We start from the raw sequence: 26,154 nt of genomic DNA, 5'->3' as shown, positions 1-26,154 counted from the left end.
GGCTTCAAGTGGTAAGAAAGTGCCTACCCAAGTAGGGCTTTTGGTGGGTGCCTGTCTTTACAAGGCTTCGAGTGGTAAGAAAATGCCTATCTAAGTAGGGCTTTTAAAGGGTTCCTATCTTTACAAGGCTTCGAACGAAAAGGAAGTTCCTACCCAAGTAAGGTTTTTAGTGGGTGCTTGTCTTTACAGGGCTTTAAATGGTAAGGAAGTGCCTACTCGAGTAGGACTTTTGGTGGGTGCCTGTCTTTATAAGGCTTCAACTTATAAGTGTGATATATTATTTCTAACAATAATTTCCATTTTATTATATTTTGTCTTTCTCTTGCTTCCTTTTTTTGTTCGTTTTTTTTAATGTCTTGTAAATAGAAAATAAAAAGGCACTAACATATGCCCTCATGCTAGGTAAAAGATATCATTACTTCATGCAATTGTTTCGTTTAACTAACTCATTCTTAAGATTTAGCGGTAACATATAGGATAGGTGAATAAAGGAATCTAGTGTAATTTGGATGAAGTGCATGCTTTTAATTTCATCCAACACCCTAAGAGTGAACCTTTTATTGTTGAAACTTGTGGGAATAAAGGAGAAAGTGTTGTATCACATGTAAAAAGAATAATACAAAGTATTATGTCTCTAATAAGGCTGATTTTATGAACAAGAAAGAATGCAATAAGGATTATGTGAATAAAGGACCAGAGATTGCGTTTCATGAAAAGCTAGTTTATTAACTGAATAAACCACTTGGAGTAACAAGAAAGGGAGAAATTTAACAGGAGGAATCTCAACAAAATAAAATGTTAGGATAAAAGGAACCTCCTTATTGGATCCTTTATAACATTTGCAATAGATTTATATGTCACTATGGATACATATGGTTTAGGCACTGATTACATGAAGCATTTGTTCACCTCATTCTAGTAAGACAAAAATTTTCCTAACCCCTTGATATAATATTTCAATTTGCCATAACTTTTGCCCAAATCTTCCCCTCCTTTACCTTAACTTTTGCCTAAGTTGCCTTTTCAGGTTTTCAACCTAGTAAGCATTTTTGCTTGATCTTCTATTTTTTTTTCAATTTTTTTCATATTTTGCCTTAACTTTTGCCTAGGTTGCCTTTTCAGGTTTTCAACCTAGCAAGCATTTTAGCTTTATGCAAAATATCTCTTCATAGCATATGAGTTTATGGGTTTTGACAATTCTTGGCCCTCTACATCTACCAAAATAAGGGCGCCTCCTGAAAAGGCTTGTTTCACAACATAAGCGCCTTCGTATGAAAGAGCCCATTTACCTCGATAATCCTCTTGATTTGGGAGGATCTTTTTCAAGACTAGGTCTCATGGCTTAAATTCTCTTGGATGCAACTTATTATTAAAAGCCTTTTTCATCCTCTTTTGGTATAATTACTCGTGACATATGGCTACTAATTGTTTTTCTTCTATCATATTTAATTGTTCAAATTGAGTTTTAATCCATTCATCTTCTTCCAAAATAGATTATATGACCACCCTTAATGAGGGTATCTCTATTTAATTAGAGTCACAACCTCCATGCCATATACTAATGAGTAAGGTGTTGCCCTAATTCACATACGTAAATTCGTACGGTACTTACAAAGAGCATATGAAAGCATCTCATGCCAATCCTTGTATGTGATTGTCATCTTTCCACTGATCTTCTTAATATTTTTATTAGTTGCTTCAACTACCCTATTCATTTGAGGTCGATAAGGTGTCGAGTTATGATGTTTAATTTTAAATTGTTCACACAACTTTTGAACTTTAATCCCATTCAAATTAGGGGTATTGTCTATGATAATCCATTTTGGTAGACCATATCTATAAATAATATTTATTCTTAAAAATTTAAGAAAGGCTTTTTGGGTGATGCTAGCAAAAGAAGCAGCCTCTATCCACTTTGTGAAATAATCAATAGCTACAAGGATGAAATGGTGCCTATTTGAGGCCTTAGGATTGATTGGACCAATAACATCAAGTCCTTATAAAGATAAAGGCTAAGGGGCTATGAGGTTATGAAGCGGTTGAGGTAAGGCATGTATTTGGTTAATATAAATTTGGCATTTATGACATTTTTTTAACATATTCAATGCAATCTCTTTCTATGGTTAGCCAAAAATAACCATGTTTTTGAATTTGTCTGGCCATAGTATGGCCATTAGCATGAATTTCACATATTCCCTCATGAACCTCTTCTAAAATTTTCTGTGTATCCCTAGAATCAACACATCAAAGTAGTATACCATTAAAAGTTCTTTTGTACAATACTTCCCCACTAAGGAAGAAATTCATTGCCATATATCGAATGGCCTTCTTGTCATTTTTCATTGTTTTCAAAGGGTATTCTTCGCTTTTTATGTAACTCTTTATATCATGGAACCATGATGATGTTTTCATTTCACTTTCAACATTCAAGTAATATACGGAGGTAACTTCGGCCTCAATTTTAATTGGTTGAACATGAATTCCACAATCCAACTTAACCATGACAGCTAATGTCGCTAAGGCATCTGCGAATTGATTCTTATCACGAGTTAAGTGATGGAATCTCACCTTGTCGAATTTATTAATCAATTGAGTGAGATTTTTTTTGATATGGGATTAATTTGGAATCTTTAGTTTGCCATTTGCCAGTTGCTTGATAAATAATAAGAGTAGAATCTCTAAAAACATTAAGTTTCTTAATGCCTAGTGTCATAGCAGCTTGTAAACTATTTAAACATACTTCATGCTCAGCCATATTGTTGGTACAGTCAAAGCCTAATTTGATAGCTAATGGCAATTGTTTGCCTTTTGGGGATATTAGCATTGCTCCTAACCTATTTCTATAGATATTGTTGCCCCATCAAAATACATCTTTTATTTCTCTTCCTCTTGTTCTTTTTCCTCTGCAACAAAAATGTCCTCGTTTAGAAATAGAAAATTTATAGGTTGATACTCCTCCATAGGATTTGCTGCCAAATAATTTGCAATAATACTTCCTTACGATTCATGTATTTCACATCATATTTTGAGAGTATTACTTGCTACTTAGAAACTCGACTTGACACATGAGGACTCTTAAAAATATATTTCATTGGATCCATCCGTGAAATCAACCATGTGATATAATACAACATGTATTGCCTTAATCGTTGAGTACCCATACTAAACCATATCATATTTTTTCTATTAGTGAATAGCGTGATTCACAATCATTAAACTTTTTGCTCAAATAATAAACTGCTTTTTCCTTTTTCCCAGTTTTATCAAGTTGCCCCAGCATTGCACCCACAAATGTAAGTCTTATGGTCAAGTAAAGGATCAAAGGTCGACCAGGTGTTAGAGGTACTAATAGTGGAGGGTTCAATAAGTAGTCCTTTATCTTGTCAAAAGCTTGTTGACAATGTTCATCCTACTGGTCAGTATTATTTTTTTCATAATAATTTAAAGAGGGCTCATAAGTAGTAGTTAATTTGGCTATGAATCTAGATATGTAATTCAAATACCCTAAGAAGCTACGAACCTCTTTCTTTGTTTATGGTGGCCTTATGTCACTAATTACTTTGACATTGTTAGGATCTATCTATGCCCTTCTTACTGACAATGAAACCTAATAATTTTCCTAATGAAGCTCTAAATATGCATTTATTAGGTTTTGACTTGATCTTGTATTTACGCAAGCGCTCAAACAATTTTTGGAGAACTACTACATGAGCTTATATTAAGGACAATGTTACCATTTAAGTGAATGGAGAAATGGAAGACACCCTATTAGTACTCATGAATGCTTTAATACGAGGCATGCATCAGCTCATAATGTCATTGAACGCTACTTTGGGATGTTGAAATTGTGTTGGGCTATTCTTAGAAGTCTATTATTCTACCCAATTTGAACTCATAATCGTATTGTGATATCTTGTTGCCTCTTACATAATTTAATTTGTCAACATGGATCGGATCCCCTCGAGGATGGGTTTGAAGAATTAGATACTAATAGCTCTAACATAGATGCTCCCCCTATTTTGACAATTGAGCTATCGGATGCATGGAGCAACTTTCATGAGAGTTTGGCTAATGAGATGTTTGTAGATTTCATAAGCCATAGGGATAATAGATGAATGTCAATTAATATAGTGGAAGTGTAATGACTTCATATTATATATGTGGAGTAACAGTACTATCATTTATTTTATAAGTACTTTGTATGGGTGTTATTTGAAATATTTAGGGTTATATATTTTCAAGTCTAAATATTGATTATATAAAATTTATGTCCCATATTGCCATTTATGTTCTATGCTTTTTTGTTCTATGCTTTTATAGGTTTTAACTATGAATTATATATAATATACTTTAATTATTTTTCATTATTTTATTGTGTTTTAATTTAGATAATGGCAGAGGAGACCTCAACAAAACAAAAGTTTCATGCATGGACACCTAAGGAGGATGATGTACTTATTGCTTCCTTGTTACAAATTCATGAAGAAAGAGGTTTACATGCTAATAATGGTTTCAAGTCTGGAGTACTAAAGCAATTGCATTCTATGTTGCATGAGAAGATCCTTGGTTATGGAATCAAGATTTATCCTAACATTCAATCTCATTTGAAGACATTAAAAGTCAATTGGCAGGTTGTAAATGACATGGTTAATGGCACTAACACATCAGGATTTATATAGGATCCAGACAAACAGTATGTTACAGCTAAAAAGGCTGTTTGGGATGAGTATATAAAGGTAACATTTTGTTATTGATATTGCATTTGGATATTTTACAAGTAATATTTCTTGGAATGCGTATATATATAAATTGGTTTGGTTCTTTTGTAGAGTAACAAAAAGCTGCTCAATTTCATGGGAAACCTTTCCATCATTTTGATGCACTTTCAACCATATTTGGTAAAGATAGAGCTACTGGAAAAGGATCATTGTCTAGTTTACAAGCTGATCCGGTTGATGACACTAGAGAAATCCTACATGTGGAGGTTGATGACAATGATGGCATTGAGGAAACTCAATAAGTTGATGTAAGTGTTGACATTGACCCTTCTATTACTGTTGCCATGTCTAGAAATAAGAAGAGAAAAAGGAACAATTGTGATCGTGATAATCTTTTTATGGATGCTCTTGAAAAGATGATGAACAACACATGTTAAGGAATCCAAGAAGCATCTTTAAATTGAGGATCTCATACTGACAAGATGGCACGGGCATTTATGCTAGATGCAAAATGTGAAGTCCTTTATGAAGAGCTTTGCAAGTTGAAAGAGCTTACTGAAGATGAACAACAAGATGCACTATTAAAAATTATTAAAGATGAAGCACTCCTTCTTGTCTTTCTAGCCCTCCCATACAAGGCTAACTTGGCTATGGTTCGAAAGCTTTTTGCATAATCTAGTTGTCTACATAAAATATATTATGCAAGAGTAACTTGGATGTGATATGATTGGCTATATTTTGTAAGTAGTAGAATTTCCTCCCATCTATTTTTGGTATATGCAGGGGTTAAATGTTGGCCATTTTTGATAACTTGTCATTTTATATGTGAAAAGTTATCACAACTTGATAACTTTAACATAACCTACCATTTTGTATGTACAACCTTGTCATTTTTGTATATTTTGTATCAATTATGTGTGTGTATTATGTATATAATGCTATAAAATAAAGAGCTAAACACCTAGCAAGCACAAAAAATTGAATTGTGATAGCATGTTGGGTGTCAAGAAAATCAATGCTGGTGGCATAAAAAGTTTTTTTTAAAAAAATATAATAGGAATATTTTAGTAAATTGATTATATAGATATGCATATTAAATAAAAAATATATCATAATTAAAAAAATAGATAGGGGTATTTTAGTAAATTGATTATATAAATGCATATATTAAATAAAAAATATATCATAATTTAAAAAATAGATAGAGGTATTTTAGTAAATTGATTATATAAATGCATATATTAAATAAAAAGTATATCATAATTAAAAAAAATTGACAAGGGTATTTCAGTAAATTGATTATATAAATGCATATATTAAATAAAAAGTACATCTTAATTTAAAAAAAAAGACAAGGGTATTTTAGTAAATTAATTATATAAGTGCATATATTAAATAAAAAATATATTATAATTCTATATACATACCAAACATACTTTTAAACCTCATTTCCATCTTTATTTCCGTTATTTTTATATCTATTTCTATTTTCATCAAAAATATTTTAAGATACCAAATAAGACATAAATATATTAGAGCTGGTTTGATTTGGGTTACCTCCAATGAGTCTAAAAAAAGTTTTAAAGTTGAATTTTATAAAATAATTATTTTTTAATGCCCGATCCAAATATGTCCAAAAAAATTAGGCTTGAAATAATTTTTTTAAAAAATATACAATATGTTACATATTAATTAATTGTTTAAATTTTAGTTATTTTTTATCAGGAGAATATGAGTATATTATTATAAATATGATCTAAAAATAAAAAATTACATTTTTATTATTTTTAATCTATAAAATATCTCATATAATATTTAAAATATATTTTAATCTTGATTTTTAAATTTTAAGAGTATAAATTTTTTTAAAAAACTAAGTCTTCTAAATTTTTTAAATATAAAAAATATATTTTATACTTTTTTAAATATAAAAAATTAATTTTAAAATAAATGTCAAATGTTATTATTTAAAAAAGTCTGGACTAGATTGATCCGAACCCTAAGTTACCGGCTCTAAAATGAACACAAACCAGATATTGCAAATCATTTCAATTTTTTCTTCATTTCAAATCATAGCTATTGACTTCCTGCGAAAACTTTGCCATTGGCAATTTGGGATTCAGATTTTGTCTCAGACAAGTTTTCTTTCGCACGTGTGGGTGTCTCCCATTCAGATTTCTCACTCGCACACGCATTTACAAGCCTGCATTCCTCGCCTCTCTCGTGCTCTTTGCTCTTCGCTTCTCCGACTGTTTTTCAGGTAACAGAAGAACACCACAGGCTTGTGCAACTATTTTTCCCCAATTATTTCTGACATTCTCTTTCTGATTTTTTTCTTCTTTTACATTCTCTTTATTAATCAATGTTTCAAGAAATGGATCTCCATTTTTTTTCCATTCGTGAAATTCGAAAAGAGGTGAATTGAATTGTTTTCAAGATTTTGATTGTTTTCTCTGCTTATGTCTTCTCTGAAATTTCTTACCTGTTGAATTCGTATTACCATATAAATGGAAGTATGTGGTATTGTTTTTATAAGCGTTTTTAGGTAGCTTGATATTGTGATTAATTAAGAATTTGACAATTTGAGAAAGTGAATTGTTCACTGTTTGTCTTTCGTGATTGTATTCTGTGGAGTTGATTCCTGATATTTAAGAGCCTTGTTTTTTATTCAACCATGAGAGAAGAGCGTTAATTACGAGAATTTCATTTGCGTAATAAATTTTAATCTTGTATCTTGGAGGACAAACTCTCTAAAACCTAATTGCTGTGAACATTGTGATATACGTTTACCAATAATGAGTTTATGATCCTATTACACGGGAAAGGCTAATTCTTTGGAAAGATTTGTGTGTTAAACTCTAGAATTGTGCTAACATTTAATAACTTCGGTCCTTTGGAAAACATTCGACTATAGCATTCAATGGAGAAAATAAAAGAGTACTTCAAAATTGAGGACAAATGAATGATAATGAGTGATTGATTATATTAGCTTATTTGCTCAAGGTTTCAGATATCCTTTCTGATTGGTCATGAACGGTTGTCTTTTTTTTAACTCTTTCTGGTTTAAATACTTGATTATAATGCAAGAGACCTGTCCTATTTGCTTGTTGTGTAAAAAATATTCATACAGTTGCATTTCAGGCTTTCTTTTTTTTTTTCCTTCTTTAAATAACTCTTACAACATGTCAAAGAGAAACCACCCATGACTTTGCATATTTGAACATAAGAAAACTGGGCAAGCACCATGTATAAGGCAACAAATTGGCTTTCTCTTTTTTATTTCTTAAATAGAAAGTGATCTGATTGTGTTGATAGCCCAGTAGTGGTGATTGCACCTGAAATTGACTCATCATGGCTTCATTCTGATATCTCTTGAGGGACAAAGACCTGCATTTTTGCATAACAATTAACAAGTAATAGGCTCATCCTTTTTCATAGTTTGAAAATGCTTATATATTGTCTTTAGTGGCTGGTTTTTATGTGCGTTGTCTAAAGTTTTAATGGGTTTTCTCTTGTTTTTTTGGATGATCCATGGTTGGAGCTGATATTTTAATTGGAAAATTCAGACCTTTATGTTTACCTACCTGTTATTGCTATAGTTGTCGGTTGTTTGGTGTCCTCCATTATCCCAATTGTAAGATGCATTCTTCTGATTAGTCCTCCTGATGTTACATCACTTTTCAACTGATATGTTGGATTAGTTGTAGATCCTTAAGCAAAATGAATCAGGATATTCATCTTGTGTGCAAACTGGAAAATGATGTAAAGGATGTGGATGGAAGTGTTAGAATAGGGATGGGCAAAAGATTTATAATTCTGATCTGATTCTTTACAATACTGAAATCCTAGTTAGAGCTGGGTTGAATTAAAGTTTAAGGTAAAATCTTAATAAATCTATGATTCTGAGTCTAAAGCATAAACCACCCAAGCTGTGGAGACCGAGAGTTTTACTGAATAACATGCCATACCCTTCTCCATTGATCAATATCAATTATCTAGTATGGAACAGATTAACATATCATCATATGACTAGCTTACAACTATGACACATAAGATACTTGCACAAATTACTGATTCATAGACACAAGACATCTGGACTTCACATACTTAGCATAAGGCATCTGAACTTCCTGCATCATTACTGTCCCAACAGTTCATAAAATATTGACAACACAGACTAGAAGTTAAATAACTTCCTAATTATCTTTCCAGTCAATAACGGGCCTCACATTCTCAGTGATTCCATCCTAGGCTGCTTTCTTTTTCTCCTACAGGTTATAATAAGTAGTGGAATCCTATCAGATGAATATATATAACATGAATGAGCAGCTAAAAATTTGACCAGTACCTTTTTATACTGATCTACCTGTGCTTTCTATGTTGTTAATTTTGAATTTTGGAGCTCTTTAGACTAGTGTTGTCTAAATCCGAAGGAAAGGATCTTCTGGGTGCAAGTCAGCTTAGAAAAAACCCTTTAACAGTCTTGTTTCATAAATATGAGAAAATATGGCTGCATATCTTTGGGATTCTCTACGAAGGTTGTTTAGAGACTTAGGTGAGGTGAAGCTTCGACTCAATGAAATTTACCTTTCTTGGTATAAAGACCTTCCAAAATCTTTGTTTCGTGACTTGCGCACATTGTGTGTCTCTTATTGATGACACACTGATGTCCTGTTTGTAACTTCTACTGTTTTGTTATTGGATAACTGGTCTCAGTTTTGTATTGCTCTTCTCTGCTCTTCAATAATTTTTTTTCCTGTGAAATAAACATACTGATATTCTTGCTAAGCTTTGGACATGGGGCAGCCTCTTTAGTTGAGTTAGGAGGCTAGGAGCATATTTTTAAGCTTTTATAGAAGTTGGCGGGAACAAACTTATAAGGAACTAGTTTCAAAATTTTGGCTTGAATGTCTCTAATTTTTAATAAATTCTTATAAATATTCACCATACTTTTTCCTAGTTACAATTCTCTTTGCATTGTTGGGAAAGGATCTCTCACTCCAGAGCAAACAGGGAAAAAAAAACTGTAGTTTTTCATTTTTGTTGTCTTCATATTGAGACAAGATGCGTTCATGTGACATAGCTGATGGCCTGATGCTTCACTTTGTTGCATATAATGAGTGGCTTTCTCATCATACTTTTTAGTTTTTGTGCAAGAAGCATTAGTTTTTGTTTTTGGGAACATGTCTAATTGTTTTCTTTGTCAAATTTCTGCAGTAGTTTCTTACTAGAGCATCAAAGATGGAGCTGAACAGCATTAGAGATGCATTTGACCGTGTATCTAAGAAGCAAAAGTTATCTACCTCCAAGTTCCAAGAAGTCATTGATCAGGTGGGGCTTGAAATTAAGCAGGCTTTGGCAAAAATTCAGTCAGCCAATGATTCAGCCCCTGTTGACCAGAAATCTATACTTACAGACCTCAAGTTTAAACTTAATGCTATTGGGGTGCTTCAACAGTTTGAAGGACCACAGAAAGAATTGAACATAAGTCTTACCAAGTACCAAAAGCTTCTGGAGAAATCCTTAAATCCTGATGTATCCAAGGCATACAGAAATGTTGACTTTGACTTTCACATTGTGAATCAGATTATTGCAAACCATTTTTACCGTCAAGGGCTATTTGATCTTGGAGATACCATCATAAATGAGGCTGGGGAAGTTAATACAAATTCACTAAGATCTCAATTCTTGGAAATGCATCAGATTCTTGAGGCTATGAGAGTTAAGAACCTTCAACCTGCTCTCACATGGGTCTCTACCAACCAAGATAAACTTGTCCAGAGTGGTTCCAATCTTGAGCTTAAGCTTCATACGCTGCAGTTTGTAGAGGTTTTGCAAAATGGAACTCGAGCCGATGCCTTAAAATATGCCCGAACTTATCTTGCTCCTTTTGCTTCCCTCCACAAGGATGAGTTCCAAAAGCTTATGGGTTGCCTCTTGTATGCAGGAAGGCTTGACAGCTCCCCTTATTCTGAGTTGATGTCCCAGATCCATTGGGAGAGGACTACCGAGGAGCTGACCCGGCAGTTCTGCATTCTCTTGGGACAGTCCTATGAGAGCCCATTGAGTGTGGCAATTGCTGCTGGAGTTGAAGGGTTGCCTACACTCTTAAAGCTGGCAAATGTAATGGCAGCAAAGAAGCAAGAATGGCAGGCTATGAAACAGTTGCCAGTGCCTGTAGAATTGGGGAAAGAATTTCAATTTCATTCTATTTTTGTCTGCCCTGTAAGTCGTGACCAAGCGAGTGAAGAGAATCCTCCCATGTTGCTTCCGTGTTTACATGTTCTTTGCAAGCAATCAATCATGAAGTTGTCAAAAAGCAGCACCCGAACGTTCAAGTGTCCCTACTGTCCTGCAGAAGCTACAGTTGCACAGTGCAGACAGCTCTACTTCTGATTTGTGTTTATGAACAGACTCAAAATTGGTGTGTGCAGTGCATTTTTAGCATTCAAATCCCCCTGGTTTGTATATAAAATTTCTTACAAGATTCCCTGTTACATTTTACAAGACCAATGGAGTAAATAAATATCCAAAAAATCTGTTCATATCCTGGTCCTTTCGTATCTATTTTCCTGCTAGATCAACTTGTAACTGTATTCTTAAAGCATTCAAGTACTGCCCCTGCAGTGAGAACTTGCATGTTTGCTTTTAAACTTCTGTTCATTATAATGATTATTTTCTGTATTATTTTGTATTTCGCGCGCAGAATTTCTGGCATGATGGATTGATTGGGATTCAAGGACATGGATTGTATATGAAGAAAGTTACATGGACAATTCTGTGTGTGCGCATTTGCAAGTTATTAAATTGCGCAGAGTAATTGCATTCATATTTAGGCATTACAAACTCTGGTGTAATGCTACAGTTGTTTATGATTAATTAGATATTGGACGAGGAAAGGGAGTCTTGTTTTTATCTTGAGTCACAAGAAAGAATGTTAATCCTGTATATTTTAACAGGCCTTTCAAACTGTTTTTGGTCACATTCTCGTGTTGTTTTTCTTCTCTGCTGAAAAAAGGGGAAGCTTTGATTGCACAATTTGCTCTCAAACTAGTGTTTCAGATATAAAAATGCCATGAATTTGGTCCCAGCGTGCTGGTTAAAAACTTTAACAAGTGGGATGCGTGTCATCCATGTGGCAACAAAAGGGTCATTGTATAGGCACTTGAAAACGATACTCATAAAAAGATTTGATCCTAGGACAAATAGCAACTTGACATGTGTTTCACAGTAATTCACACAAATAATTATGATCAACGGGAATGCACATTCAAACTCTGCGGAATTTGAAATAAAGCACATTTCTGATGTGGTGGCCTCATATCATACGTGAAGCTCATGGTCTTGTACAATTGTTTTTTTACCAGCAAATGGTCTTGTACAACTTGGGGGTCTGTAGTTGTGCTTGGATAATTCATTAGAAAAAAAAAAAAGAAGCTTTGATAACGACCCAGGAGATCACTTTGCGATCGATCCTCTGAAGGAACTTCATAGCTTGCTTTCTAGTTTTTACTTTTTAGGGACATGGTGGAGGTGACAACTCCACGGCCAGTTCTGTATTTTCTTTCGTGACTTTCTATTGTATTTCGGCTTTATGGCCCTATTCAACAATTAAAGATAAAACACATTGTTATGACTTCGAAATAATATGACTTCTTATCAAATTTTATATTACGATACCTTCACTTTTCACATCAATAAGGAAAATAAGTGCATTTAGTAAGTAAACAACATGCATGTCATTAATTTTGCTGTCAAGATTCTGAATGGTTTGTTCCATATAATATACCTTTTTCATCTCAAATTGCAAGACACTTTTGGAGGAAATTTAGTATATTAAAATATAAGATACTTTAATAAAAATAAATTTCATTAATGTTGTGTTTTTTAATATTATCCTTCTCATATATTTTTTTAATATTCTTTTACAAATGAAGAATTAAATAAATATCATTTTGTAAAGTTTATATTTTTATTTTAAAAAAATAATATTATAAATTATATTGAAAGAATGACAAAAAACTCTTAAAAGGATCAATTAATTTAAGTTAAGTCTTAAATATCAAATTTTAAGAATTTATAATTTAATTTTTTAATTTTGTAATTTCATTGTGATAAATTTGTAACTTATATTTTAAATTTTAATAAATTTTTTTTATTTTTTAACCATGTCAAAATTTAAAAAACAAGCTGTAAATTCAATACAATATAATTGTAAAATTGAAAAATTGAATTGTAAATTTCTAAAATTTAATACTTGAAATCTAACTTGAATTAATTGATTCTTTTAAAACATTTTTTTATTCTCCCAATTATATTTAATGAATTTTATTGATATGCACTATAATTTTGTTTAAGTGTCTTATAATTTATAATTTAAGATAGAGGAAATATTAAATTTGGAAAAATAAATAAATTACACTGTTCACAATTATAAAAACATTCAAAGTTTTCAAATCTTTCTACAAAAAGTTGGGTAAATAATAAATTAGTAAATACCTACTGCTTATTAAGGCTGCACAAAAGACAGGACGGCACTAGACTTCACCCTAACTTGAAGTTTGGTCTCTTTCATAAAAAGAATTGGGTTAGGCAACCCGTAGTCCAGTCTTGTCCAGTGATAACTTGAAGATTAAGAAGACTGAACTTGATCCATAAGACTGAGAAACTGATCCTGTCAGTCCAATACTCACTTAGCTTTTTTTTTTCTTTTTATTCTATGAGAGGTAATAATCCATTTCAACATAATAAACTCAATTAAGATAGTAAAAACACTTATAATAATAATAAATCCATAATTCCAGCAATAAAAAAAAATTATATCACAGTCCAAATGATTTAAATTTATAACTTTAACAAAAATAACATTCAATAAAATTTAACAACACTACATTACAACAATAATTTAGAAACAAACTCAACAAATCTTCATACAATTATCTCCTTACCATCAATTACACTTCAAACATTTGTCAAAAATAAATTAATTATAATTATAATAAAAAAATTAATAGGATCAGACTGGACCAAGTGGTTTGAATGTCTAGTCTCTTGTCCAGTTCAACTCGAAAAAATAGTCTGGTCTTTTCAGTCTTTTTGGTCCTGAAGGACCGGTGTCTATATGGACCAAACAAGACTGAGACCATCTTGGGTTGGACTGAACCAAACAGGATTGAAAAACTTTTACACAGCCCTACTGCTCATGCTAAAGGAAGCATTGGAGCTTCTACATCTGAGAATGCTGAGATAGTTACTTCAACTCATTTTGAACCAGCAAGCTGGCTCTGAAGTTCATCAGTTACTTATCTGCTTGAAGCATCTTCGGTGACTTCACACAGATAATTAACTAATGTACTCAACAATAGGCTTGTTGGTTCTGAATGAGTTGAGATAATTATCCCAGGACTCCCGTATGTAGATCCTTCAATGCTTCCTTAACATTCTACACAGAGCAAAAGGTACGAGTCCACTAGTTTATTTTTTTTTGAATAAGTTGACGGAGCTGCATCCATAGGTATCAACTTCTCTTCACCAAATCAACCACAGCTTCCGTCCCAGCTTGAAAGCTGCAATTTTTTCTTCACAAGATCGGCATTAAATCTTGCATCAAGCTCAGAAACTTCAACGAAGACCTCAAAATTCCCACATCTCCACAATAAACAAGCCCACAAACCTTTCAATGGCAAACGCATGACAGTGGATTTCCTGAGTTATAATCGTGCTTCTAGAAAAGATTTAGGTAGATCCAATCTATACAAGTTAAGTATAAAAACTAATCATAATTAGACATGAAATTGTTTTATACATTTTTCAATGAAATCTACCTATGACACGCCTGAGACGTTGAGTTTTTACTGTTGGACTTCTATCTTTGTCTAAAAAATTTTGATTTGTCAAGGGAAAAGCTCAACCTCTCCAAACTTCTTTAAAAACTCCATGTCTATCTTCGTATTGACTTCGTCTTTTATTTTTTATAGACTGGATCTACATAAAAACCTTTCCATTTTTTATGATCCACTGGTTCTCCCTAATGTATTAAGGATCAGTTGTGACAATATATCAACCCATGTGTCAGGGACACCAGGCAGACACCAGTGCATGCAATCCTGACCCCAGATTGTCACTGCATCCTGCCTTCCCAACCAAATCGCTGGATGAGCATCAGCTCTGAATTCACTCAAGTGAGTTAAATCAAGCACTTGGATATCAGTGCCTTGCAATGCCTCTTGAATCAGAATATTCAGTTGCCTTGCTTCCTTGTTAACTCCGTTGTTCCTGGGTTCAAACCATAAGTCAAGCTGCTCAGATATTAGTATCTATTTCTCTCAACTAATGCATGAAACGAAAAGTGTCAGTGATCAATTCAACTCAAAGTTTAGGCTGTTAAGTGAGAGCTTGTAATAATTTTACTATTATCTCTAACAAGGTTCTCAAGTCTCTTGGTTAAGATGATTTCTGAATGCAGGAAAGAAGCAGACAAGTAAGATCATATGTATTAAACAGCTTAGCCTTTAAGGGTTGCAATTTCATAAATGGAAACAGAAAAGTAAAGGGCCAAAAAAACAAAAAAAAACTCTTTTCCTGGGGGGAATAAACCCAAGGCAGATTACAGAAACACAAACCTCATGCTTCTCAAGGGGCTTGCTCAACAAGCAGCTTCCATTTTGATTCCAGTCTCCTCCATAGAAATGCCTTGGAGATTGCAAACGCCAGAACTTCAATGTCTTTGTTGGGAATTTGTTTTGTATGTATGAAACAGCGTTTTCAAGAATAACTTTTAATCCATCCAACATTTCAAGTGGAGGAACAACTGGCTGTCCATCCCTATAAAATACAAGAGGCTTCTCTTTCGGGAATTTGTCATAATTCCACCTATTCAAGACAAGAATTACTGAGTTACTCGTAGGTTATAACTTCAGAAACCTGAGGCAGTTACAACTAGCCCGATCTCTGTGTTCTTTCTGATGTCTAGGCTCCACACCTTTTTCTATATGCATATAAGCAGTAAGGCATTCCATAATTAACAGTTTAAAGTTCAGCATAGGGAACAAGAACTTACCAGTGGCCAGTGTTAAACACAAGGACATCATAGAAGCCTGCAATATTAACCCAATCATCTGCAGGAACATCAACATCTACTCGATAAATACCTTGTGATCCCTCTTGACGTCCATTTTCAGATTCCTTTGGCTGCCACCTTCTCATGTTCAGTAACAAGCACATAAGATTGCCATTTCAAAATTATAGGGAAAAAAGAGCTTAAAAAAGACAGTTAACAAGAATTAACACGAAGAACATACTATTTAAAATAGAACATTATTCATTTTAAGAAAAAAATACAAAACAAAAAACTTCACACTCCAAGATGTCACATCAGATGTCCAATGATTGACATGAACATTAGATACAAATGAAAGCTTGTCACATCAGTAATGGGAAAGTTTGTTATGGTATTTGAGTTACTATATTTAAGGGCGGAGAAAACTGCAAGTGCTTATTTTATAAAGGGTGAAAGTTGAGGGACTTGGGAGTACACAGGATGAAACGTAATAAAATGGAAAAAAGTAATTTTGAACATAAAAAATGACCTTTCAATCCCTACTTTAAAGAATTATTAAAAACGAAAAAACAATTGAACAATGAGTACAGATACATAAAAAACTGCAGTTTGTATTTGAGTGTTAACAGTAGTAGCAGTGTCACTTCCACAATGGCACCATAAAAAGAGAATACCCAGTAGGATAATGTATAGAGTATAGATTATAGATAGGTAAGAACTGGAGTGGTGGCGACACTTATGACCCAGCAGGCATATACTTCCATGAAATACTTATATGTCTACTAACAATATCCAACATTTCAGACGAAAATATTTGCACATGAAAACATTTGGCCATGACATTCATAATGTACCAGCTAACAAACTAAATTGCATTTGTGTACACCCTTCTAGATTGAATTAATGCATAACCACGGATGAGATATAAAAGGTATTCCCTCCAGTCCTATATATAAATCATCTTCTAGAAGAAATTGATGATTTTTTTTACAAGTCACTTTGCATAAAAAGGCTGATCATTAATTATTTTATTCCAATTTTATCCTTTTACAATTTTCCATGAGAAGAGTAAGAATTACATATGAGAGAAAATGTTTTTAAAGATGATGCATTTAATAAGAGTAAACTAGGAAATTTCTTCTTTTGAATACTATATTCATAATTTAAATACCTCTCCTTGATTTTGATGAGCTAATTAGAAGTGATTTATCTATAGCACTGTCATTACTCTCATTTCTTTTGGCAACATTTTGGGTTGATGCTCAATATATAAAATATTTCATATTCTAAGCCAGTGCTCCCTTGGATCGATCCCAACAAGATTTAAATTATGACAAAAACCAGTTCCACTTCCTGAGTCAAACACACTTTTTATACGCCTAATTCCTTTAATAAGTTCAACACAGATGAGTAAATGATCTTTTTCCTTGCCAATCAGGGAGCAAGATGATAATTATCTAAAAACATGAGCACAAGCAACTCAAACACACGCAAAAACCAACGAAAGCTTTTAGCAAAATAAAAACAATTTTCGAAAACTAATAAAATGCACCTGAAATCAACAAACTCGTGAACTATCCTACTACCAAATGACCTAGAGATCTCGTAAAAAAACTAATACGGAACCATTTGCTATTTTTAAGAATTCCACTTACTGCACATTCGAGAACTAAGTCTCAATAGACCTAACAATGCAGAAAGAAACTGTTATACTACTATAAAGTTGTTTATGCTAGTTGTTAATCCCGCGAGAAAGCACTGCAGAAAGAAACTCATGCAAAATTCAAAATGAAAGAACTTACGCAATAATATTCTTACTGGTATTTGGAAAGCAAAACAGCACGATGATAAGCGACCGTCAAATTGTACTTGGGAAAATAAGCTCCCCTCCAAGCCCCCTTCCTTTTCCACTTCTTAGCACCCTCATCAGCAATTCTCAGAATGCATAGAAACGAAGCCAAGAAATTCTCATTCAGAGAATCCCCAACAAACCCAATATTCTTATTCCTCATTAGCCCCATAAATTGAAAAGGGTCGATCCGCTGCAGATCACAACTTTCAGGAACCCATTTCCACGAATTGATCAGGCTCATATTTTCCCTCTTGTTCCTCAAACAATTCCATGCGTTTCGGTGAAATGGGCAAGTCTCATCGTACAATGGCTTGCGATTTGGATCTAAGACCCAGATACCTCTGAACAGATTACATGAGGAAGATGTTGGAACTGTAAGCGATCGTACGGTTGGGGAAGAGGGTCTATAGAGTGAAACAAAAGAATAAAAGAAAAAGAGGGATGCAAGTGTCAGTAAGATAAGCCACGGGAAGAGCGGTGAAAGGAGCTTCGGAGACATAGCATCTTTCTGGAGAGGAGACTCAGGAGAGTGAAAATAGTGCCCGAGTCGGGACGACGATGGGGAGAGTATTAATGCATTCTTCTGTAAACATAGCTCATAAATAATGAATGAATTATGCGAGGGTTGTGAGTCTCACATTTGAATATGAAATCATTACTTCAAGATGCACAATAGCCACGCAAAAATTTAACAACCTTACTTTTGAATATGAAGTAAATTTTTTAATTTTTAATGTCTTTTCAATATGTAAATTTTTATATTAGTCAATATACAAATAAATTATTTAAAAAATTTAAAAAAATATTATTAAAATTATTATAATATATTGAAAGTATTATTAATTTCAGTTAAAAAATCATGATCCTAAATATTATGAATTAAAATTATTAAAATTATTATTATGGGTTAGTGTTATTGTTAATCTTATTCTTTAGTGTGAACCTTGATTTTACCAATTGATATTAATAATAGTTTCAGCACATAATAACAATTTCAATAATGTCCTTTTTTAATTTTTTAGGTGAGATTAAATCAACTGTTTTAATTTTAAGTAAGGATGATGATGCATTATTAGAATTTCAACAATTTTAAATCTCTAATTATAATTAATGATCTTATGAATTTTTAATTACCATTTTTTCTTATAATAATTTAAAAGCACTTCTCTTTATTACTATTTCTGCACGATGCTTTTATAAGAAATAATAATTAAAAATATTCTTTTAAGTTTAAATATAGAAAACAACTATCCAATGTCTTGTTAATTCTCACAAGTCATACCATATTGATAATTTTAATTTTATGGAATATCTTTTTTGATAATGGATGGATTATTCTAAATGAACAACGAAAGATGATATTAATAATATATTGATGGATGGTATTTTTCCGATGATAAAAATAAAAAATTATTAAGAACTATAATAAAAACAAAAAATATATATAATAGAACAACTTCTTTAAAACTCATTTCCTAAGTTATTTTACCCCACAAAAAGTCCCTCCAATTGACCCCAGAGATTAAAAAACCATGTGGATAAAATATATTCTTTTCTTTTTGGTACAAACAAAATGTATTATTTAAGAAAATGAAGAAAACCTGTTTTTGATAAGCTTGCTTTGATTGGCATAAAGCCGTCATTTGCTATCATAATTCGGGCACGACGCAATTTGTGCAGCTGGAAATTTTTTCGATATTGAATGAATTTGGAGAAGCGAATTGACTGGACACAACGCGACGCAACGTAACTACCAGAAATAGAGCGAAGAAGAGAATAATAAATTACTGTACATCGCCAATGTCCAATGAGCTTTATTAGTGCTTCTGCATACTCTCACCCTCATTCCGTTTCTCTCACAGCATTCCGATCTACTTCTTTTCTGCGTTATCGCTCTGGTTCTTCTCCGAGCTCGTACAAATTTGAGTTTCATTTACCTCCTCCTGCGTTCTGCTTCTCTGGTACTTCGTTGGATCTCTAAGCTTGTTTATACGTTGCGTTATATTCGACTAGGATGTTTTGCTTTTAGGTTCTACAATTGGAGTCTCTTCTTCGGAAGCTCCGTTATGACTCAGAAGTTTCTTTGCTTGTTTGTGGTTACTCGTTGTGTTTTGTGTTAGATGCTGTGGAAATGGTGGTTTAGAAAGGTATTGAGTTTGGATTCTATGTGCATGGGACTTCTGTTATTTTCAGAACGGCTAATTTTCTTTTGGTAAAGGTGTTTGTGAAGGAAGTTTGTAGTTGTATGTTGCTGCCAAACGAACTAACGTACTCTTCTGAAGATCGTGATCGTGGCTTGGAGTCTGTCATAGTTTGCTTTATTGTGCTTCCAGTGTGCTTTCTTAGGTTGGTGATCATGCTGGAGACTGGTTGCGCGTGTGTATTGACAAGTGTAGGTTGTAGAGTATGTCGATAATGAGAATGAAGTAGCGGAGCTAGTGATACTATGGATAACCAAACGTAAGATATAGACCAAGGCAAAATCTAAATAATTGGGGAAAAATGTATGGATCAATGCAATTGAATTGTTAAAGGATAACTATCTTGCGGTGCTTGCAAATAGGTCATAGTTCATGTTCTGACACATTAATTTTGTTATTGCCAATATTGTGATGGAGATCTGGTGCTTTGTTACTTTATGTGGTGTCACTAGTCTGAAATCTAATGTTCATCAGGTTCATCTGGAAATATGGATTGTGGTGCTGGTTCAAGTTTGTATCCATTGAGTCGGTGCAAAACCATTCACCTGGTTGGTATCAAACTCACTTTTCTGTCAACACATTAAATCCAGCTTGGACTTGAGGCTGCTATATATTTCATTTCAAGGACATTCAAGATTGCCTTCTTTCTTGGCCTTTTGCCTACAAATTAAAATATTTTTCAACTTATAAAACCATACGTCCAGGTCAGGCATGCTCAGGGGATCCACAATGTAGAGGGAGATAAGAACTACAGAGCATACTTGAATCCTGATTTTTTTGATGCGCATCTCACTCCATTAGGCTGGGAGCAGGTAAAGCATGACTGCGCAAGTCATTTTGCTGCTTATCATGTGGAATCTGCTCTAGAAACCAAGGCTTGCATTTGTCTTGTGGCTTTCAGCGATGAAAAGGACATTTTACTCTGTGACAGTAAACAATAATTTCTCTACACTGACAGGTTGGCAATTTGCGTAAGCATGTTCATGCTTCTGGGCTCATAAAGAGAATTGATCTAGTAATTGCATCTCCTTTACTGAGGTACTAACGCCTGTGTTTTGATCTACTGATATCAGTGAATTCTTGCTTCTTTTATGGTTTTATAAGCCTTTTGGCTTTCTACTTTGCTAGAAAGAATACTTAGTTTATTTTTGTTAATATTGCTGAAGGTGAGAAACCTGGAAATTATGAGAAAGGTGAGAAATTGAACTTGAAATTTTGAAGACTTAATGTCAGTGGACTACAATCTTTTTCACTTTCTATATACTCCAATTTTCAATGAACATTTTGTTCCTGATACTTCACATCAATTGCAAACCCTTTCAGGTTTCTTTGTGAAATTGGTTGGTCTAAAAATGTTGTGCCTATTCTGCCCTTGTTTCCAGAGATTTGCTGACAATGTTTTCTGTACCATTCTTGCCCAACTAGATATTAGATTTATGATTATGTCTATACTTTGTAGTTTATACAAGCAGGATATTAGCTTTTCTTGGATGATCAGTGTCATACAGTCAATTACATGCTATAGTTAAGTGACTGACTACCTAGGAAGAAATATAGAGGGCAACTACAGATATCTCTAGTGTGGAACTTCGTTGGTAAAACTTGTGTTAAAAGTAAATGTCCGCTGACATGTTTGAACATGGTACTACTGTTTCATCCGCTTTTTTAATACTGATCTGTATGGAATCTCTTCCTCTGTCTGACCAGCAGTGGATGGTGCAAGCACCGGAAAATCATATATCTGGGATACTCCCTCCCCTCAAATACACACAATTGCCGCAAGACATACACGGACACTGCTACTTAATGGATTGCTTCTAGATATTGTTGGCTAGCCTGCAATGGGTAACATGCTGGAGATTTTGAGATTTGCTATTTGGATGTGAAACCAATGAGGGGGAGTTGGGGACTTAGACTGATATGTTGCAAAAGTATTGCATAAGAAACCATTAGAAATTGCTGACAAGAATAACAGAATTAGGTTGGAGAAACTAGAGCCACGGGGAAGTGGCTGTTATAATCGTTGGAGACACCTAATTGTTGTAACTGAAATAACCACTCTAATTATCTAAAGAGTGGATGGCTGGATCGGAATCAGTGGAGGTGAATAAGATGAAAGGCTGGTGACTTACTGAGACTGGCAACACCACTGTTACATAGACGCTACTTAGCTGAGAGTCTCCCAATTCTCTCAATCACTGGAGAGCATTTGTGCTGCTTAGTATTAAATGAAACAGGCAATCGCCATTCAACATCAATTATTAATAGTGAACCCCTTTGTCACTTTATATGGATTGGTGATGTTTCTTTTTAGTGTATGTTTAAATATTCCATTGTTGATGTTAGAACTCACAATGAAAGATCGGCACTTGATTTTCAGTGGATGCATCAGTTGTTATATGAACAAACTTAGCTTTGGGAATAAATTGAGTAGCAATGTTTGCATAATATATTTTAGGAATTATTATTCATTTTTATTATGACGACTTTATACTCAGAATAATTTCCTATCTTGTGTTTTGCCATCAATAAATATGGGGTCCTACAGGGATTTCTTGTGGAGAAGTACTTTGCTTGTTTGAATTATTTCCAGCTGAGTTGAGGCAGAGACAGTATGGATTAACATTGCTTAGGGTTTCTTTGGCATTTAAGGACACTACAAACTGCCGTTGGAGTATTTGGTGGTGAGGACTACGTGGATAAGATGGATGTACTGCCACTTATGGTGGCAAATGCAGGAAACAGTAACCGTCCAGCAATTTCGAGTCTGAATAGCCCACCAATAGTTGCTGTTGAACTTTGTCGTGAACATTTGGTGGGTAATTTTGCAATTTGAACCCCCTTTACACCTATTGGCATCACGCATCCGCCTTGAAAATAACTTACTTCACGTTATTCCATGATCTAGAGTCTACAAGTTTAGTCTCTTTTCCATTGTTTATGATGCAAGACTCCTTGTTTCACAGTTTCAAACTTTAAGGTGTATGTTTAATAAGGTACATGTGAGTCAGTTTCTAGGAAGTTCTTTAGGGAACAATAGTAGACATCTAGGTTTCTCTTGTGGTTGATTTTTTCATCTTTTGTCCTATTACCAAAAACAAAAAAAAAAGTTCAGTCTCTTTCCCATCATGTGGGCCTGTCTCAGTAAAGAAAAATATTTAGGAGAAAAGATAATCACCAAGATAATTTTTCCGTTGCCATGTATTATAAAGTTTTAGATTTAGCTGTTAGTAAATACTTAATTTCTTGATCTTAACGATGAAGTTTAAGTTCCAGTAACGCCAAAACATCTGGAGTCACTTCTCTTAGTTTTTCATTAAATAAAGTGACAACAGTTCGTCTTGTATTTTATCTCTTGTGATTGAAAGTTGAAACAAAAGTACTGGGGCAGTCTAGTGAAGTTGTTCGTTTTGTATTTTATCTCTTGATTCTTGTGATTAAAAATCATTACTTTTAAATTTAAAATAGTTAGCATAGGTTTATCAAAAAAAGTTTTAATTTGATGGGTTTTTATATCAGTCTGTCATAGTATAAGCCTATGGTCTAACTAGCGAATAATGAACACTGAAGCAAAAAATTTCATAGGCCATTGGCAGACAGAACAAGAATCAAATGCAAGAAAGTAAATCAGTTGTGTATATATTATTAAAGGAGATGTATTTGCTATTTTGCTTCATCATTTTCTCACCTCTTCTATGAAATTGCCAGGAGAGTTTTTTTTTTTTTTTTTGCTAAGTAAAAATAATTTCAACACACTTTTTATTCAAGTTTTCATAAGCTTGATACTGACATTAACATGAGAACCCTTGCATATTTTTTCATGTGTTTTATTGTGCAGGGAGTGCATCCCTGTGACAAAAGAAGAAGCATCAGCGAATATGAGTTCGTTTTTCCTGCAGTTGACTTCTCACTGGCAAGTATTGCATTTCTTGCAAATCAAAGATGGCATTTTAAAATATAACAATAGATGCTTGATAGCTTTCTTAAGCAGTTTAAAATCAGATTAGTTTTATTGCTCTCTTCGGGTTTATGCCAAATCCCTTTGAATTTTCTCCAGATAGATAGTAATGAGGATACTTTGTGGAAGGCCGATGTTAGGGAGACAAAGGAAGAACTTGCAAAAAGGGGTTTGGAATTCATGAACTGGTATGAATAGTAATCCTGATTCTTGATTATATGAGGACCATATAAAGGTTAACAAAGTGATATGCTACGTCTGGAAATCACTTTTTTTTTCTTTTTCTTTTTTTTTCGTTTTTCTATTTTTCAAGGTTCCACCTAGATATAATGTAGTCCTACTACATGTTCAAGATTAAGATCCACTTAAGTCTCTTAATATCTGTTGCTCGTCATGCCAAATTGTAATCTAATAGTAGCTGCTGAGTCTTTGTTAATCAAAATCCAAGTTGCTAAAAGCCAAACTTCTTTAACCTGTGAGCTTTTGAGTTGAAAGAGAAGTTCATTAGTATGATAGCTTCCGACTTCCGTAGGAATTTTGTTAGAGTCGACCACTTAATTATTAAGAAATTGTCTTGATCTCAGAATTGTAAGAAATAACCTGATTACTATTTAAGTTGTAATCATTGAACCAATACAGAAGCATTCGTTTAACGAGCCATTATCAAGTTTTTGAAGATTTATGTAATCCTCTGTTCTTTTATAAAAAGAAAAATAATTTCCTACATTCATTTTTTTTCTTCTCGTGACTGCTCTTTTGTTTATTAGTCAGAAAATATAAATCCGTTAAATGCTTTGTAATCGAATTATTTGAAGCTCCTGTTTTTTACGCAATTACAGGTTGTTGACTCGTAAAGAGAAGGAGATAGCTATAGTGACGCATAGTGGATTCTTGTTTCATACTCTAAATACATATTTTGGAAATGATTGCCATCCCGTTGTGAAGAAGGAAATATGCAAGCAGTAAGCTTATTGATGCCTCATTCTTGGAAAATTTACTTGTCTGGCACCCTTTTAACACGAGTTGTTTGTGAATTTCCCACTAAGAATCACCTAAATGGTATTTTTTTCTTTTTAACTTATAAGACAATTTGACAAAAATAAAGTTTTCATTAAATATATTTATTAATATTACCCTTCCTTTTTAATATTTTCTTTTTTTTTCTTTCTCTCGCTATCAAATCAAAGATATTTTTGAAAATTTATATTTTTGTTTAAAAAAAAGATTTATGAATATGCATAATTTTGTCTAAATTTCTTATAAAGGGGGGTGGAGGTAATATCTCTTTGGGCTGATTGATTAATACCCCTATTCCTGTAAGTTCCCATACGATTTGTCTAGAAAATAGAAGAGTTTGTTAAATAGATCTCGTTATACCATGGGCAAGTAGACCTGAGCACCTGACCATTTAAGTGATTATCCTAAAACAATGTCTCATTCTTATATATCTATATAATTAATTTTGATTTATTATCTTTTACCGACCTCGTGTGCTTTGAATTTCTCAGAAAAATAGATTCCTTAATTATAGTAGAAACTGTGCTTTTGCAGCTCTGTAACAAAAGTTATCATGGTTGTGCTAATTTTCGTTCCTATGAGGAAGCATGTGGGTGACTGACTACTTTCTTCATGTGCGTTTCCAGTTTCGCCAATTGTGAGCTTCGGTCCATGGTCATTGTTGATAGAAGGTGAGATTACAATTTTTGAACAATTGAAAGAAGCTCCTTACATCTTAATCAATTATGATTTTCCAAATTAAATAATTTTTTTGGCCGCCAGCATGACGGGTTCGCATGCTTCAACCAACACTAACTATCCAGGCAACGTACCTTGTGGGCAGGATCTCCCCAGTGATGTTGCTGATGAGAACAAAGAGGAATAGAGGTCTAGTTTTTCGACTTCTATTAGAATTTTAGGATCTGTTTGGATAACTCTTAAAAATACATCCAAACCACATTTGAGATGTGTTTTTATCAAATTCAACAAATGGTTAGATCCTCCAAATGAACTTTTGCATAAATTGAAAATCAAACACACACTTACTTTGTAGGCCATTGAGACGTTGAGTTTCTGAAAATAGCTCAGGTGCTCCATTATTACGCAAAGATATTTTCGTCCTGAATCGAGATATCGGGGTCTTTTTCCCCCTCCCTAAAATTATACTTCTAAAGAATGGTTACTTTTGTGCTGAAACTATTACAGGTCTGTTCGGTAGCTCAAAAAACAATCCTTGCATATGTATACCTATTTACTCAGTTTTATTTGAGATTTCATTTATAAATTTAATTTTTATGATAATTTAATTTGTGAGTTGAAAGCACGATTTAGAGCATCAAAAAATATAGTGCCAATTAAATTAATTTCAA

General features: G+C 33.4%; 3 protein-coding genes across 10 annotated transcripts; 2 read left to right on the top strand and 1 right to left on the bottom strand.

Annotated features, from left to right (window-relative positions):
- Positions 1-6,785: 6,785 nt before the first annotated feature.
- Positions 6,786-11,711, top strand: LOC129304904 (protein RMD5 homolog). 3 transcript variants are annotated; one of them, XR_008591810.1, is made up of 3 exons: positions 6,786-6,978; positions 9,936-11,179; positions 11,425-11,711. XR_008591810.1 is itself a non-coding variant. In XM_054944743.1 (3 exons), the coding sequence occupies exon 2, from the start codon at positions 9,960-9,962 to the stop codon at positions 11,112-11,114; it is 1,155 nt and encodes a 384-aa protein (XP_054800718.1). In that variant the 5' UTR covers positions 6,786-6,978; positions 9,936-9,959; the 3' UTR covers positions 11,115-11,142; positions 11,425-11,711. The 3 variants fall into 3 exon arrangements, 2 of the variants coding, with proteins under 2 accessions (XP_054800718.1, XP_054800717.1); XM_054944743.1 differs by having other exon boundaries at positions 9,936-11,142; XM_054944742.1 differs by lacking the exon at positions 11,425-11,711 and having other exon boundaries at positions 6,787-6,978; positions 9,936-11,412.
- Positions 11,712-13,622: 1,911 nt separating this feature from the next.
- LOC129307269 (protein trichome birefringence-like 12) lies at positions 13,623-18,235 on the bottom strand. 2 transcript variants are annotated; one of them, XM_054948189.1, is made up of 4 exons: positions 17,596-18,234; positions 15,778-15,915; positions 15,341-15,590; positions 13,623-15,016 (listed from the first exon to the last, which is right to left on the bottom strand). In XM_054948189.1, exons 1-4 carry the CDS (start codon positions 18,126-18,128, stop codon positions 14,726-14,728), a joined length of 1,212 nt encoding a protein of 403 aa, XP_054804164.1. In that variant the 5' UTR covers positions 18,129-18,234; the 3' UTR covers positions 13,623-14,725. The 2 variants fall into 2 exon arrangements, with proteins under 2 accessions (XP_054804164.1, XP_054804165.1); XM_054948190.1 differs by having other exon boundaries at positions 14,831-14,993; positions 17,596-18,235.
- A 1,040-nt stretch (positions 18,236-19,275) lies between these two features.
- Positions 19,276-26,054, top strand: LOC129305719 (phosphoglycerate mutase-like protein 1). Of its 5 annotated transcripts, none has more exons than XM_054945738.1 (10): positions 19,279-19,590; positions 20,305-20,378; positions 20,535-20,642; positions 20,789-20,868; positions 22,483-22,645; positions 23,669-23,743; positions 23,888-23,976; positions 24,628-24,750; positions 25,432-25,476; positions 25,568-26,054. In XM_054945738.1, the coding sequence occupies exons 1-10, from the start codon at positions 19,437-19,439 to the stop codon at positions 25,668-25,670; spliced, it is 1,014 nt and encodes a 337-aa protein (XP_054801713.1). In that variant the 5' UTR covers positions 19,279-19,436; the 3' UTR covers positions 25,671-26,054. The 5 variants fall into 5 exon arrangements, with proteins under 5 accessions (XP_054801714.1, XP_054801715.1, XP_054801713.1 ...); XM_054945741.1 differs by lacking the exon at positions 19,279-19,590 and adding an exon at positions 19,633-20,089; XM_054945739.1 differs by lacking the exon at positions 25,568-26,054 and having other exon boundaries at positions 19,276-19,590; positions 25,340-25,477.
- The last annotated feature ends 100 nt before the right edge of the window (positions 26,055-26,154 follow it).

This window comes from Prosopis cineraria, unplaced genomic scaffold (genome assembly GCF_029017545.1).
Source record: "Prosopis cineraria cultivar Desert tree isolate PC_DT_omini unplaced genomic scaffold, ASM2901754v1 PC3, whole genome shotgun sequence".
NCBI lineage: Eukaryota > Viridiplantae > Streptophyta > Magnoliopsida > Fabales > Fabaceae > Prosopis > Prosopis cineraria.
The sequence above is the reverse complement of the archived record's forward strand: the minus strand, read 5'-3'. Positions and strand labels throughout refer to the sequence as shown.